Consider the following 17,695-nt stretch of genomic DNA (forward strand, 5'->3'; position numbering starts at 1 on the left):
CCCGCTTCTTTTTTCTCAAAATCATTCAATCAAAACAATGATAAAGCTATTTAGCCAAAAAAGAAATATGCAAATTGCGTTTTAATTATTCATCTGTGGAGAGCCAAAATCAAAACGTGCATACATTCAAAAAAATTCAGAAATTAAATAAAAAAACAAGTTTTTTAACTGAAAGTAACGAGCGACATTAAAACTTAAAACGAACGGAAATTAATTCGTGTATGAAAGGGGCTACTCCCTCCTTGACGCCCATCTCTTTACGCTAAAATTTTTTACTGTTTTAAAAAGTAGAATTGAGAGAAAGAATCAAACTTTAGCGTAAAGAGTTGGGCATTGAGGAGGGAACAGCCCTTTTCATATACGAAGTAATTTCTGTTCGTTTTAAGCTTTAATGTCGCTCCATACTTTCAGTTATAAAACTTGTTTTGTTTTTTTATTTAATAACTTAAAGAGCAAATCGTCAAGGCTGTTTAAATCTCAATACAGAAAAAGTGTTTTGAAATTTTCTTATATCAATGTATGACACATGACACGGTGGTAACAAATACCCAATTGCCTTTACCCGATTGAATTAAATTTACATATTCTGTAGAGTGGGATAAGAGGATCTTAATGACAATTATTACAATTATAAAAACATTATTGAAAAAACATTTTCTTTTGTTAATTCATGGCTCCAAAAATAGATCCCTCTTTTTCGTTCCCCGGTACATATAACGAATAAAATAAACCCAAAAGGAGAAAATATTTTGAAAAAAATCGTTTAAAATTATTCATGACATCGTAAATTGTGTCAAATATTGTTTTACTCCTAGTGCCTTGGAACTTTCAAGGTAAATGGAGTGGATCAAGAAGATCAAGACTAAATGTCTAAATCTAAATGTCTAAATTTGGAAAGACATTTAGATAGAGACAAGGATCCTCCATTAACACAAAAAAAAAGATTAAAGAAATCAAAACATGCTGTATTGAATCGTGATATGCAATTTTTTTCTATGTTTTTTTCCTATGCAACAAAACTGAATCTTTTATTAAAATGACACCAATACGTGTTCATTAAATGTTCAGATATAACATATAGAATATGAAAATATTGTTTGAATAAAAGGGTTCATTAAGACACACATGTATTTAAGAATATCGAAACGATTGGAGTGGATATGGCTTATGTCCCGTAGATGACCGACCAAATAATGTACAAGTTTTTAATTAATATGAATAAAAACCCCTTCCTCCTCAACCCACAATGTTATAGTAAAGACATTACGAAAGAAAATACTCCACGCAACTACGCCGATCGAATAGTTTCACCTGACGCTCAAAATTTTCCCAAAATTAAAAATCCAGCATTTTAGTTCTTAAGCAGAAAAACTAAAAAGGCATTACTCAGAATCCTAAAATTCACTGATGATAAGACTACGTCAATAAGCCAAACAAACAAAAATTAATTCAAAACATTTTCTTACAAAAGAGTATTTTCGAAAAAAGAGTCGAAAGCTATTTTAAAAACGAGTAAAAATTAAGCAGTATAATGATTCAAACTTAAAATGAACAGAATTAGCACAATCTTTAGTATGCTATAATTCACACAAAATACCAAAAAAAATGATATAATTAATGTTATAGAATATAATTACCGACCATTTGAAATTAAAATTTAAGAGACCTTCAAAATCCAGTAAAAAAACAAAAACTCTGCAAGACATAAACTTCATAACGGTGCCTTAAGTACTTACCCTCTAAAAGTATCTCCGATTCCAATGTCGCCTGACAATCCTGTTGAACCGTTTCTATTATTACTGGATCGACATCGATAACAAAACTGACAGCTGACATGTTATCTATTAGAAAAATTTATATTAAAGTTAAACGCTTCGCTGTGTTGAAGAATCAATGAAGAAAAACAAGGAAATTCATATAACCGGGATGAAGCTATAAACGAATGGAGCTCAGAAATGTTCTCCAGTTTAAAAATGATCAATGGTGGTCAATTGTCTCCACTGGTCAATTATGAGCTCCTGCTTTGAAATAACTATAGTTATTAATGCCTAAATGAGTTCAAATCTTAAAAACGAATTTCATTCAGACCTACTTTATATAATTGGCGAGCCTAGTTACCACTGCGTGAGGCTTGTTTCTCCAGTCTAAACTTACAATCAGAATTCGGTCGGTTTCTAACCGTCAAAGAAGAGTATTCCCTATTTTGTTTCACGCAGGAGAATTGATTGGAGGAGAGGCAGGAAGACCTAAAATTTAGAGGTTGAGGGAATGGGACAAACAATTATTTACGATCCTTACTAATTAGTTAATTAATTGATTTATTTGTTACCCGCTTGTTTTGACAATTTAAGCGGAGTAAAAACGCTAAGGAAAGAAAAACAAATAAGACAGACAATACAATCCATACAGTCTAATCAAAGGGTGGTAAGGACCCTAGCGTTGACAGGCCTCAGCACCTAATCTACCATAGAGTTTTTTATAAACAAAAATAATATAAGTGGCACAAAACTTTCTAATAATCTTCTGATTTCTATAAAAACGCAGCAGATACAATTAATATTTGCAATAACGAAAATACAGAACTCTTATACCTTGTAAATCGTGATTATGAAAAAACGGGCGCAAACCGGCCAGAAACAATATAGAATGATTGCAATATATAGAATAAAGTCTGGATAAAGCCTTTGGTGAAAATCTGCCTCGGTTCGGGACAATTTTCGTGTACCCAATTTTAAGTTTATTTTTAAGATCATTAAGTCCCCAAGATCGAAAAGCCGATAAGGATGAACAAAAACTAATACCAAGCCGCCGAATCGAAGAAACGAGCTTAACTGAAAAAAAAAACACAAGCAAGATCACTACTTTGATGTCGAGCATTAAAAACTAAATATTCACATTTTTCAGTATTAAGTTTGAGGCAGATTTCCTCAGAAGACTTAGAATCAAACTTGGTCGACTTAATTAGGCTAGATTTATTGCGGCTGATCAAAAGTTAGTCATTTGCATATGCAATATGCGAAAGATTAGTTAGGCCTAAGAAACATGATGGATTAATACGTGGCAAAACAGAATAAAGACAAGCATTGAAAAGATAAGGGGATAGGACTCCTCCTTACCTAAGATCAGAACGGATAGGGATATTACCAACGTAGGTGTGACCTGACTTGAGTTGAACATATGAATTGGCACACCAAAAACGAAGAGTTGATATAATAGACACATTAGTACAAAATTGGATTTTTGTACTAAAAAAGTTGCCTATGGCATATTGCATCAAATGCTTTTGAAACATCGAGTGCACAAAAATGAACCTCAAAACCATTTTATGCGCTTCAAGTAATAGCGAAGCTATAGCACGATGAGCATGTTGGCATCCTATATACGGCTTGAAGCCAAACTGATTTGACATATAATCTAATTTAGACAGGAGATCAGGGAGCAAAACATATTCAAATACTTCACTTAAAGTACAAGCAACCGTAACAGGCCTACACGAAGCGCAACTAGTTGGATACTTACCACGTTTCAAAATTGACTGATATTGCCAACTAAAAAAGAATCAAGGACTAAAGAAGAGCATAAACACGTCGGAAAAAGTAACTGAAAGTGATAAACTAATTCCTCAAAATCGGTATTGAGAGGAAAAGCACTGATGCCGTCTATATCATAAGATTTCGATTTAAGTCTTTCCACCCTTCTTTTGACATGGTCAACACAAACGGGAGGTACATGGTCTTGAGTGATTTTCTTAGGAAAAACGAGAATAAACCGCAAATATCATTGAATCGAAAATCTTACTATAATGATTGATCCATGATACATTAGGGATTTGGTCGGCCAGAGGCGATCTATCAAACTTCGCGACATTAATCACTTTTTTCCACTGGCTAGGAGTCTTAGGAAATTCGGCACAATTATACCTAACTCTTCGAAGATAGCGTTTAAAATCAAGCTTTGTTCTTTGTTTAATATCGAAAACATTGCTGCTTAGGGGGCGGCCGCTAACTATCCATATTTTTAGCAAAAATTTAGCCAGATTTTTTATAGTTTTGAGCTTTGGGTCATTCTTCCAAATCGAACTTCTTGTTTGGGCTCGAAAGTGGCATAGGGGAAGAACTACCTCTTCAGACCTCTTCGTGTACGATATAATGTGGTTATAATAAATATTAATCTGAATTCTGGCTTGTGAAGGCCCCTGGGCTTGTACACAACAGATTAAAGGGACTTTAATCGTTGATAGAAGGCTAACAAGCGTAGAAAAATAAAGAGGCCAGTCAGCTTTGCTCCATTCTCTTTTAGAAATCCACTTTCTAGAATTAGGACGAAGATTCTTCTCAGCAGTTACATTAAGGATAACAGTGAGGGATATGGGGAGATGGATATAATCACGCTCATCCTGATCAACATGGACTCCGCTACGCTGTGTTTTTTTGCCTTTTTTATGTTTGTCGTCTGACAAGCTCTGTCAAATATTTTTTAAGTGTGACCATGCTATAAGCACGTATTGTCGGGTTAATCATTGAGCTTAAAATAAACTTCTTTTTTTCATTACTTGGATTTTGAGACGTTTTAATGGATCCACTTTTGAAATTGTGTTGTAAATTCATAATATATTTGTCCCAACTACAGTCAAAACAGTTTCAGTTGTTATATATCATCAGTTTTTCTCATTGATTAGTAATATACCACGTCAGATATCACTTCAACAGACATATGGATGATTTTGGGATGATGCTCTATAGGCCTTTCTTTTAGAAAACTAAAGTGAAAGCGCTGCTTCGTTTTCTTTGTTAACAACAAAATGTGTCATGTGATCTATCGACTAAAAGTTATTAAGCGAGATTATTTTCAATAACCAAGATTCGCTTGCATCAAAAACAACAAAATTCTGCTTAAGTTCTTCAGAGAAAGGGCAGTTGCGCTGTCTAGATAAAGAACTATAAGTTTTCAATGTTATTTTTGCTGGTCAGTTGGTCTGAAAGGAATAGTCTTTATTTTAGGGGGAGTCACTCTATAGGAAATTGGAAATCATAGAGCCCTTTCCAAGAGACAAAACTGATTGTAGAGATGTTTACAACCTGACCCCCCCCAACAACCTCCAAATAAATCCGGTCAAAATTTGAAATATTCATTTTGTTGTAAATAGTCGAAATTCACAATAGATACATCTAGGGGTCTGGCATGACCTCCGCATTCCGTGCGACAAGGGTTATAAGAAATAAAAATTTCCAATTATTTAAACATAGGCTTTATCAGAGGCAAAGCTCTAGTGATGCCTATGGTAAGGAGCCATACGCCTTCAATGTAATATTTTTGTCACTTCACCAGGTAGCGGTAAGACCAAGTAGGACCAAGGTGTATCCTGAACACATCGAATGCAGGGCATACGGAAGCCCCATGTAAAGATTTACAGACATAATAGAGATACAACAGCATTGTTTCGTGAAGAATTCAAAGCAAGATCGGGGCCAGTCAAACTCTTGTCTGACAGGTGAATTATCGAGTTTTTGAATTGGACTAACATTCTGACGATAATTTTTTTAGAACACTAGAATTTTCACACATATTAGAATTTCATCTTATTTAGCAAAAATATTTTGACTGCTTTCATCATTTCCAGTTTGCAATATCTTGCATCTGTCATCTTCCCGCGTGATTTTACCCAAATGTTAAAAATATATCGCTTTCCAGCCTTCAAGTCAGAAAGGTAACCGTGTTCGCATGTATAAGGTTTCTTGCACTCACACTGAAAGTTTCAGAGAAATTAATAAAATTAATCACAATACAAAATAAAGGATGAGTCACTGTTTTCATGCTTTTCATCTGGGATAATTTTTAGCATAATTTATATGCACATATCGATGAAATTCTCTTTATATGACAACGTAGGGCCCTCCCACCTCAAAGTTTTGTTTTTTATATGGACAAGCGTGATTTTACCATTACATTTTACCAGAGCAAAAGTGCAAGAATGTATGCATCGCAAAGAGCCCTTTCCCCCACTCCGAGCTTTTATTCTTCATGTTTGCACCAAAAATTCTTTAATATGATTTTTTTTTTTAGTCTTACACTAAGATTTCTCCACTAGAAGGATTTTATAATTTTTTTAAGAAACTGTCTGAATTGCTTAGATTAGCTTTTCTAGGCAGTATTTCTAGAATTACCCAGCTTGAGGGCACACTTTAAGCCTAATTTTCAAAATGGCACTCCATAAAGTTGTTTTTTTTTTCAAATCCCTCTTCCCTAAAAGCCCAACCTTAAACTAAGCCAAGAGACATCCTAACCAAGGAATGTCTACAACGTCCACAATTTGAGATATTAATTTTGTTCAAAATAGTCCAAAGATCAAATAGCGATGCTTCCAGGGTTGGTACAACTTCCCAGAGCCCAAGAGTAAAAATTTTAAGTCATACCCTGGACTACATAATGTTTCTATAGAAGGGGTAGCCATACAACCCCAAGAGCCCGGAAGCAAGTGCTGCAAGTTATACCCCAGGGTGTATAGGGTTTTTTATAGAAGGGGTGGTTTTACAAACTTGTAAGGATACTCATTTGGCTTGCAATTGACAAACCCTAGAGTCCGGAGGTAAAAATTCTGAGCTATGCTCCGGGGGTATATAAGGTTTTCATGGAAAAGGGGTTGCTTAAACTTTTTGAAGAGGCTCACTTGATTGGACATTGAAAGTTCTAGTTCCCCTATTACAAGTCAAAAGTGATCAGAGGGCAAGCAGCCCCCAATTCCACAAATACATCCGATGATAATTTTGTGATCGTCATTTTGTTCAAAATTTCCATTGATCGCATAAAAATGCCCCCTGGGTTGACAGGACTACTCGTCCAGAGTTCTGCTCCCATGGATATTTCTGGCTAATGCATCGCTTAATTCACGTGCCTCTAGATATCAGGCTGGCCACCAAAGAACTAAATGCACCTTGGGAGGGATAGATTTGCTGCCCTCTTACCGAAATTCATTGCTAAGAAAGGAACTAAAACTACAGCCCCGGATTCCTCACTCAGATCCTGGTGAGGTCAGATCTTATAAGATTTTTGTGAAAGGGATGGCTATATAAACTTTGGAGGATGATTTGATTAGAAATTAAAAGTTCCCCTTTTAAGGGTCAAAAGTGATAGGACGGCAACTAGTCACCGACCCTCGCGCCCGCTCTTTTCCAAATGTCCATTTTGTTCGGAATAATCCAAAGATCATATAACAATGCTTCTGAGGTTAACCCCCCCCCCCAGACACCAGGGACAGGGGTTGTAATTTGAGTCCTGGTTAGGTGATTTGTGTCCTTGAGGGGTGGCCGTATAGACTTTGAAGGAGGCTCATTCAATTGGAAGTTAAAAGCTCTAGCTTACAAGTGATCGTAGGGCAACCCACATCTTCTATTTCCTAAGTGCATTCAATCAAAAATTTTATATAGCCATTTTGTCCCCAATATTATTCCAATGTCATACCGCGACAATCCCCCCACTCCATCCCCTCGGTAAAGGCTTATAAGTTATACTGGTTGTATACATAACGTTCTTACGGACGGGATTTTCGTATAAAATTTGGAGGAAGCTCATTTGAATGGAAACAGCTGTATCTGGAGGAAAGATTATAAGTTATACTAGTTGACCAGTCTTAGGATATAAGAATTCTATGAAAGGGGTGATTGTATACGTGTTGGAGGAGGCTTGTTTGATTTAAAATCGAAATTTCTGGTTCGTTTTTAGAGTCAAAAATAATCTGAGGGCAACCAGCCCCGCCCCCTTCGGCCCTTTTCCTCCAAATGGATCCGATCAAAATTTTAAGATAGCTTTTTTGTCCAAAATAGTCCTAAGCTAAAATAACTATGCCTTCACAGCTTACAAACGCTCCCCCACCCTTGGGACAATAGCTATAAGTTATGCAAGTTACCTGTTATTAACATATAAGGCTCATATGGAAGACGTGGTTGTATTAACTTTAGAGGAGGCCCATTTGATTGGAAATTGACCATTTTAGTTTCCTGTTTTAGAGTCAAAACTGATCGGAGGGTAACCACCATCCCTGCTCCACAAACCCTTCTTTCCCCAAATGCACCCGGCCAAAATTTTGAGACACCTGTTTTGTCCAAAATAGTCAATAACTATAACTATAAAAGTCAAATAAATATAACTCAGGGGTGATTGGAGGATCCAAGGGGCAGTAAGGGTCCTTCTCCCCCCCCCAAAAAAAAAGAAGTTTCTGGGACCTTCTTTTCCTGTTTTTCTCTTTTTTTTACTTTTTTTAGAATAAATTTGTCAGTTTGGTCAATTATAGGCCCTTCTGCCACATTGCCCCCCTAGATTTTTCTCATTAGTCCCCTTATCATGTTACCCCCCCCCCAGATTTTGCTCTAGATCTGCCATTGTCAGGGGTTGATAACTCCCTAATAGTTTCCGGAGCAAAGGTTGTCGCTTATGCAAGTTTCCCATTGATAAAATTGACGGTTTTTTGCTAGTAAAAGAAGTCACGTTTGATTCTGAATGCCTTAGTTTTGATGCCCTATTCACAAGTCAAAACAGATTGGAGGGCAGCTAGCCCCCTCACCTTTACCATTTTCCCCAAATGCATTCGATTAGATTTAGTTATGCTTCCGGGGTTGAAATCTCCCCAGTCCCTGGGCCAAGGACTGTTAGCTTTGCAAGCTGCTTATTGTTACTTTGATACCTTGCTTACATTTATTCTTTAATATACTGATTTATAGAACAACTTTAATTTACGGGAAAAGGGCTGTAAGTAATGCAAGCTATTTATTGTTACTTTGATGCTTTGTATACTTTGATACTTATTTAATTTTGATAATTTGCTACCTTTTTATTGTTAATTAATGCTAGTTTTGGTACTTAGATGAAACTTCAAAGCTGAAAAAAAATTAATACTTCTGTAATGAGGAATATTTAAAAATTTAAAACTTTGGCAATCAAAAGCGAACAGAAATCGATTAAAAAGCAGAAATTCCGAAAAAGAAGTTTTTCAAAGAAAAGTAAAGGCCATATTAAACTTAAGACCAGCAGAAACACTAACCTGCACTATTTCAAAATCAAAACAACTAGGATTTAGTATTAAAGAATAAATGAAACCTAAAACGAACAGAAATTAAATGAAAAATCATAGGAATTATAGGTTTTTCATCCATGTACCACATCACAAAAGTTTTTGTAAAAAGACGTTTTTTTCAGGAATGATAGTCTTTTTAGGAGTAATTTCATTCAAAATTTAAATTTTAGCATGAAAAGTAAGGAGCTGAAGTAAGTTACAACAGCATTCATGTTCAGGATAACCAGGAATGCGATATTAAAAACAGACATACATTGAGTTTTAGAAAAAAAAAGATTCAAATGAGCTTTTTTTTGAGTGGATAAGTATTATGTTCAAAAATAAGTACCGAAAAATAGAACAGGTCTTCTAAGACAAGTTCTATCATTTTCATGCTCATATTTGCCAAGACACGTGGCTTGCCGCCATTATAGTTGGTGCTGCCGACAGTGCGAAAAAATAGATTGCATTTTTGAGTTGGAAATGAACCAATGCAAATAATGCATTGGTTTAGTAGCAAGGCAGCGGTGTCAATTGAAGATAAAATATATTTTTAAAATCTAGGCAGAGACAATTTTTTTTTTTTTTTTCAATAGAAATACCAAAAAAGGAGATTTCCAATGAAAATACCAAAAAACTGTATTTCAAGATCCAGGAAAGGGAACACAGAAATGTAGGTGGCTTATAACCCCTTGCATCTCCCCAAGTAATACCATTGTAGCAAGGGAAATCAAAAAGTATAGTACATTGCCAGGTTGTCAAGATTCTCTGTCTACAGTATCTTCGGAACGCCTTGGGATTGCAATTTGTATCTTTTTGGGGTTGTAGACTAAAGGTTGTAAATGGACACTGAATCTTAAAGGGAAATCCAAACACACTTTTGGCATCCAGATTATCAAAATACTATATCTCCAATATTTTGCGAATGGTTCACAGGATAAAGCTGAATCTTACAGGTTATACCAGAGAGAGAGAGGGGAGAGCAGATTCTAGAAATATTGCTTTTGAGGGGAGGGACTAAATATGTTTTGTTTCCATTCAACCTAAACACTTATGTATTTTAATTTATTTTTCAAATAGAATTTTTCGAGGGTAAGTTGTAAGGCAAATCAAAATACAGTACGTGTCACTAGGTTATCAAAATAGCGTATTTACAGTATCTTGAGAGTGGCTAGTGAGGTCAAGTTCAATATTTCGAGTTTGTTTGGGGAATAGACCATCTAACCTCAAATTTTAGTCGACGAAGGGGAACGAAACGAATAAACATATTTTTTCTGAAACCTTGCTAAATGCTTTGACATTTAAAACCCATTGGGACTACAGGTTAAATTATTTACCTATGTTTACAAAGCATCTGCAACATCTCAGGAAAAGGCTGGGAGGTCGACTTGAAAGTTTTGGCATTGCTGATTTGAGAAGTGGACCTAGATTGTGACCTTGAGGGAGGGGAGAGAGGTATTTCAAAAGCTACCGTACGTATATAGGCTACCAAAATAGCACATATCTAACATCTCAGAGAGTATTTGAGTGATAAGCTTCAAACTTTCCAACAGTGTATTAAAGGGAGGGGGATTTTAAAATTTTGTTTCAGGGTGGAGAGAGCAGCTGAAATATCATATCGACTATCCACCTAAATATTTTTCACTATGTGCCCCTATGGGACTTGCAAACTTTTTAAGTTAAGTAGAGAGGTAAATCAAAACGCACTGTTTTCTGTGGCGTGATCAAAATGACCTATCTGCAATATCATGGGAGATGCTTTGGGGATCAAGTTGAAAACTTCAGGGTGTATTGGGTCGAGCAAGTGGATCTCGAATTTTTACTCGAGGAGGAAGGGGTAGATGTGAAGGGCCTAAAGAGTATGATCTCTATCCTTTTTAAAAATTCTGGCGCTATGAGTACTCGGCTGGACTAGAATCAGACTTCATGATTCGTTTTTAGAGGAAGATAATGTAGGAGTCAACAAATGTACGTATCTGAACCATGAGAGTGCATTGGCACTATTAGCCCCATTTGAACTTCAAATATTTTTACAACGAGGTAGCGAGGTAAATCAAAGGACAGTGTAACACCCAAGTTTTGGAAATAGCGTTTCTCCAATATCTAAGAAACGACATTGTGGGTCTAGTTAACACTTTCAGTGAGTGTCTGGGTTGGGCAAGAGTTTTCAAATATTATGCTTAGAGGGAGAGATATGGGTTCCAGAAAACATGTTTATGTCCCATATATCATTCCATCCAAAGAGCTGAAAAATTTTGTTTGGAAGCTTACCTTTTTTATTCACAAGGTTATGGGTCAAAAGAACTTCATGAATAAAAAAATAAAAAACTTTAAAAAACTTTGCATCGTCTGAAAATGGGCCCAAGACTTTTCTGAATAATTTAAAGCCACTTTTATGATTGTGAATATTTTTGACGTATCGAATCTGAACGGCGAAATTGGACCAAATCCCCTACGTTTTGGATCGGCCAGCGACTTATTGAGCACTAGCTGTTGGGGTGGAGCTTCGCGCCACCCTAACACCTAATGGTGGGGGCGCTTCGCACCCCCCAAGCCCCCCCCGCGCGCGTAAGTCGTTACGCGCCATTGTAGCTGTGTCCCTGTGTCTCACCTGTGAATATAGATATATATATATATATATATATATATATATATATATATATATATATATATATATATATATATATATATATATATATATATATATATATATATATATATATATATATATATATATATATATATATATATATATATATATATATATATATATATATATATATATATATATATATATATATATATATATATATATATATATATATATATATATATATATATATATATATATATATATATATATATATATATATATATATATATATATGTATATATATATATATATAGATATATATATATATATATATATATATATATATATATATATATATATATATATATATATATATATATATATATATATATATATATATATATATATATATATATATATATATATATAATATATATATATGTTTTTGACTAAGTAAAACTTGCAAATATACAACATTCTTCGCTGTCCCATTGTCTGTGCATATAAATAGATTGTCAGGTTTACCGACTCTTGAACATACAATATATAATTGTCCATGGGAAAAACAATCCGTTTTCAGATCTATACCTCATTATTCTAATGATTGCCCTTGAGCTTTGTTGATGGTGATTGCTAATCAAACATTCCCTGTGTCCCCGTCGTCATTTATATATCCCCCTGTGCCCCCCGTGCGTCCCCGTTGTAGTTGTGTCCCTGTTTCCCGGTCGTCATTTATATTCCCTTTGTCCCGGTCGTCATTTGTGTCCCGGTGTTTTTATCTTTTTAGTTTTTTACCTTTTTTATTTTTTTCCTTCTTTTAAGTTTTTTTCTATTTAGGTATTTTCTTTTTTTAGCTTTTTTCGCGCCATATTAGTTACGCACCATTGTAGTTGTGTCCCTGTGTCCCACCTTGAATATAGATAGATATATATATGTTTGTAAAACTTGCGAATATACAACATTCTTCGCTGTCCCATTGTCTGTGCATATAAATAGATTGTCAGGTTTACCGACTCTTGAACATGCAATATATAATTGTCCATTGGAAAAACAATCCGTATTCAGATCTATACCTCATTATTCTAATAATTGCCTTTGAGCTTTGTTGATGGTGATTGGTAATCGAACATTCCCTGTGTCCCCGTCGTCATTTATATATCCCTCTGTGCCCCCCTGCGTCCCCGTTGTAGTTGTGTCCCTTTGTCCCGGTCGTAATTTATATTCTTTGTGTCCCGGTCGTCATTTGTGTCCCGGTGTTTTTTTCTTTTTAGTTTTTTAACTTTTTTATTTTTTTCCTTTTTTTTAAGTTTCTCCTTTTTAGGTTTTTTCTTTTTTTAGATTTTTTCACGCCATATTAGTTACGCGCCATTGTAGTTGTGTCCCTGTGTCCCACCTGTGAATATATATATATATATATATATATATATATATATATATATATATATATATATATATATATATATATATATATATATATATATATATATATATATATATATATATATGTTTGTAAAACTTGCGAATATACAACATTCTTTGCTGTCCCATTGTCTGTGCATATAAATAGATTGTCAGGCTTACCGACTCTTGAACATGCAAAACATAATTGTCCATGGTAAAAACCATCCGTATTCAGATCTATAACTCATTATTATAATGATTGCACTTGGGCTTTGTTGATGGTGATTGCTAATCGAACATTCCCAGTGTCCCGGTCGTCATTTATATATCCCCCCTGTGCCCCCCGGCGTCCCCGTTGTAGTTCTGTCCCTGTGTCCCGGTCGTCATTTATATTCCCTGTGTCCCGGTTGTTATTTGTGTCCCGGTGTCCCAGTCTGTAACTTCTCGGTCGTCAGTTCTCTGTCCCGGTCGTCATTTGTGTCCCGGTCTGTAATTCCATCAGTCGACAAACATGACGTCAGTCGACAAACAACTTCATGACGGCATAATGCTCAATCCTTATAATAACGTCAGTCGACAAACATGACGTCAGTCGACAATCATGACGTCAGTCGACACACAAACATGACGTCAGTCAACGGACAAACAAACAACTTATTTTTATATAAATAGATGTATACTGTACAGACGAACTTAAGAGAAAAAAGTATTTTAAAAAACAAAATGGATTGTACCGATTCATGGAACCCTAAAATGGGACATTTTTCCTCCAAATATCTCAAACTGCAAAAATTGATCATATCGAAATATAACGTTTGCTGTTTCCACTGAAAGCTTCGTTTATTCATTAATAGTATTTTGTTTGTTCTAAGTTGAATAAATAAAAAGTTTTATTTCTGCTCGTCTTTGTTTGGGTTCGTAAATTTTAGTGGGTAATTTTAAACTCAATACATCTTACGTATTTAGACAAGTTTTTAGGGTTTCGGCTACTATTAGTACGAGACATTCCTTGTTTACAATTCGTGACCACGCACTTTTTGAAACATCCTAAAAAAAATATAATAATCAAGATAAATGGAAAAAAAATATAGCGAAAGTAAACTAATTGTATCATACACAATAATAATAATGTATGTGTGTAAATACAAATATATTTATTTACTTTTCTTTGAAAAGATCTGTTTTGGAAAATGTGGGATAGCCACATAGAAAACTTGGAGCATGCCGGTATACAAGAATGGATTTAGGGTTTAATTAAATAAAAAAAAAAACAAGTTTTTTTTAATGAAAGTAAGGAGCAACATTAAAACTTAAAACGAACAGAAATTACTCCGTATATAAAAGGGGCTTTTCCTCCTCAACAACCCGCTCTTTACGCTAAAGTTCGACTCTTTCTCTTAACTCTATTTTTAAAACAGTAAGAAACTTTAGCGTAAAGAGGGGGGGGGCGTTGAGGAGGAAAAGCCCCTTTCATATATGGAGTAATTTCTGTTCGTTTTAAGTATTAATATTGCTCCTTACTTTCATTGAAAAATTTGTTTTTTTATTTAATTTCTGGACGTTTTTGAATTAATGCATGTTCTGATCTTGGCTCTCCGCACACAAATAATTAAAACAAAATTTGCATATTAATTAACTGGAATTAATCGGGAGATTTTGAGAAAAAAGGAGCGAAGGAGGAGGCCTAGTTGTCCTCCAATTTTTTGATTTTCTTAAAAAAACAAATAGAACTTTTAATTTTTTACAAACGTTTTCATTGGTAAAAAATATACGTAACTTTAACTTACGCAACGAACTTCTATATTCGTATGTTTTTATTGTGTATATGAAGGGGGTTCAACCCTCGTCGCTACCTCGCTCTTTACACTAAAGCTTAAATTTTGCCCCAATTCCTTAAGAATGACCTCTGAATCACAAAGGTCGTAGAATAAATAGTTGAAATTACTAAAAATACTTTAGCGTAAAGAGTGGGGTATAACAAGGAGCTAAACCCCTCATATGCCTAATAATTTTTGTTCGTTTTAAGTTTTAATTTTGCTCCTTACTTTCAGTAGAAAAAACTTTTCATATTTATTTTTTCATTGTTTTTTTTTCAAATAGTGCTAGAAAATCCTGCGCCCCCTCCATTGAATTATCTTCCCCCATGAGAAGTTTTTCCATGCAAATATCCTCCAACGGTCCCCCCCCCAACTCTACTCCTTAAACCAAAAAAAATCCCCCTGAAAACGTCTGTACACTTCCCAGTAACCATTACTATATGTAAACACAGGTCGAAGTTAGTAACTTGCAGACCCTCCCACGGGGACTGCGGGGGAGTAGGTTTTTCGACTATGGTGAATAAAATGCCTATCTCAGAATTTTGATCAGGTGACTTTTGGGAAAAATGAGCTTGTGAGGGGCCTAGGTGCCCTCCAATTTTTTTGGTCACTTAAAAAGGGCACTAGAACTTTTAATTTCCGTTAGAATGAGCCCTCTTGCGACATTCTAGAGCCACTCAGTCGATACGATCACCCCTGGGGAAAAAAATAACAAAAAAACAAAAAAAAAAACAAATAAACACACATCCGTGATCTGTCTTCTGGCAAAAAATGCGAAATTCCACATTTTTGTAGATAGGAGCTTGCAACTTTTACAAAAAGGTCTTCTGATACGCTGAAGCTGAGATTTTCGTTAAGATTTTATGACTTTTAGGGGGTGTTTCCCCCTATTTTCCAAAATGAGGCAAATTTTTTCAGGCTCGTAACTTTTGATGGGCATAACTGATCTTGATGAAACTTATATATTTAAGATCAGTATTTAAATGCAATTCTTTTGATGTAACTATTGGTATCAAAATTCCATTTTTGGAGTTTCGGTTGCTATTGAACCAGGTCGCTCCTTACTATAGTTCGTTACCACGAACTGTTTGAAAATTAAGGGGGGAGGGTGTAATTATAGAAAATAGGATAAGACGAAGTTCTTGCAACATCTATAAAATTATGGAAGAATAATTTAAATCTTAAAGTTTCGGCAGGACCCCACTCTCCTCTGTGGACTTGCTTGGCTTAGATAATATAAGTCTATATATAAAATAAATGCATGCCATAAACAAGATGCAAATTCGATTTAGGATTCAAATGAAACAAATCATGGAAGTAACATTTTAAAAATAACTAAGTTATTATTAAATAAACAAAATATGACTAAAATTTTGAAAAAGGTAAAGAGTCGTGATTGATTATAGGGAGACTACCAAGTCTTGCTAACAGTGTAGGGGTGTGATTTGCCTTTTATTTAAAATACAAAATTAAAAGCAACACAGATGGTTGGAATCTCAGTCGAAAATATTACATGTTTTCCATCTTTTTTGTTTTAGGAAAGAATATGCCCAATCAGATCCCAGAACACCTTCACCTGGTAATTTCTAATATTTAAAAAAAATAATTGGTATCTACTTGTATTAAATCGAAAATCAAGAAAAAAGAAATTTAGACAGCACTAAGCGATGTTAAAATCTGAAAACAGCAGAAAAAGTCATTTTCTAAGTCAAAATGAACATTAACATTACTTACTATAAATTAAAAAAACGAACCGCATAACGAACAGAGATTAGAATTGATAATAAATTCATACTAAAAATGATCAAACATTACCCTTAGATAAGGGTTGTGCTGCTACTCCCTCCAACTCGCCGAGAAATGAGATGGTCATTTGCGCTGTCTTGTGTATAGTGATTTTTTGATTTGACTTTATTGTTAACCTAATTTTTAATCATTTTTACATCCATATATTTATCCCATGTTATTTTTCCTCCGTTTTAAATTCTGCTTCTAAAATTAAAAGATGTACTTACGCTGATAATTTTTCAAAAGAAATAGTTATATCATCGTATTTCATCTGTTTGATGACAATATAAAGCTTTGGTTCTTTTGGTGTGTATGTTGTTATTAAAGTTCTTTTGTTGCAATTTGAGTTTGAGTTGACACTCTTTATTTAATGTTTTCTACCACGAATCATTAGATGTGTCTATGAAGTCTTAGTTTTATACTGGCTACTTGTCCAAAGGCACATTTTTGGACCTTTCTATCATCCTTTCCAAAATAAATCTTTGGAAAGATCCTCTGAGGCCCCACCCTAGTTTTTCGTAAAATGAACCAATGTTCTAAACCGCAGAAATACAATCATTGTTACACCCCAGGACACCGTTGATATGTAAATGAATTACCTTTTGATATGTCATTTATTGATACCTTATACACTCCATTTAGAATACTGTGCTCGTTTACTAGGCCTAGCCTAAACCACTAGTATTCTCTATACACCTGAATGAAAGCGCTCTTAACTTACGCATGATTTATTGGAAACTGTTTTGCTCCTACCATATCCAAGATAAGTTCCGCTAACCCTTAAGAAAAAAATGGAGAAATTCAAGAGGTAGCTATAAAACAAGACAGATTTAAGCTAATGTGTATTTCAATTGCGGAAAGTGTATGAAAGGTAATGACAAAGATAAGCTTAATTAACTATAATATAATACTGAAGAAGAATACTCTTCGTTCGTTTTGGTCATTGGTATCATTAGCATAAATTAATCACGAAACATAGTAATTTGGGTAAAAGCTTAAGCATTACCTTGAAATATAATTCAAATAAAATGAAAATACAAAATAATAAGT

At 34.5% G+C, this 17,695-nt stretch overlaps 1 protein-coding gene and 1 long non-coding RNA gene across 3 annotated transcripts in view; one reads left to right on the top strand and one right to left on the bottom strand.

Annotated features, from left to right (window-relative positions):
* The window catches only part of LOC136026411 (calcitonin gene-related peptide type 1 receptor-like), a 213,497-nt gene extending 196,125 nt beyond the window's left edge, over nucleotides 1–17,372 (bottom strand). For both annotated transcript variants that reach the window (XM_065702979.1, XM_065702978.1), the window contains exons 1-2: nucleotides 17,245–17,372; nucleotides 1,737–1,841 (exon numbers count right to left, since the gene is read on the bottom strand). In XM_065702979.1, coding sequence (XP_065559051.1) covers nucleotides 1,737–1,836 — 100 coding nt within the window. In that variant the 5' untranslated portion in view covers nucleotides 1,837–1,841; nucleotides 17,245–17,372. The remainder of the gene's footprint in view (nucleotides 1–1,736; nucleotides 1,842–17,244) is intronic.
* Nucleotides 1–17,695, top strand: part of LOC136026412 (uncharacterized) — a 411,673-nt gene that overhangs the window by 141,937 nt on the left and 252,041 nt on the right. The gene's annotated exons all lie outside the window — the stretch shown is intronic.

The sequence above is a fragment of the Artemia franciscana genome, chromosome 4 (genome assembly GCF_032884065.1).
Source record: "Artemia franciscana chromosome 4, ASM3288406v1, whole genome shotgun sequence".
NCBI lineage: Eukaryota > Metazoa > Arthropoda > Branchiopoda > Anostraca > Artemiidae > Artemia > Artemia franciscana.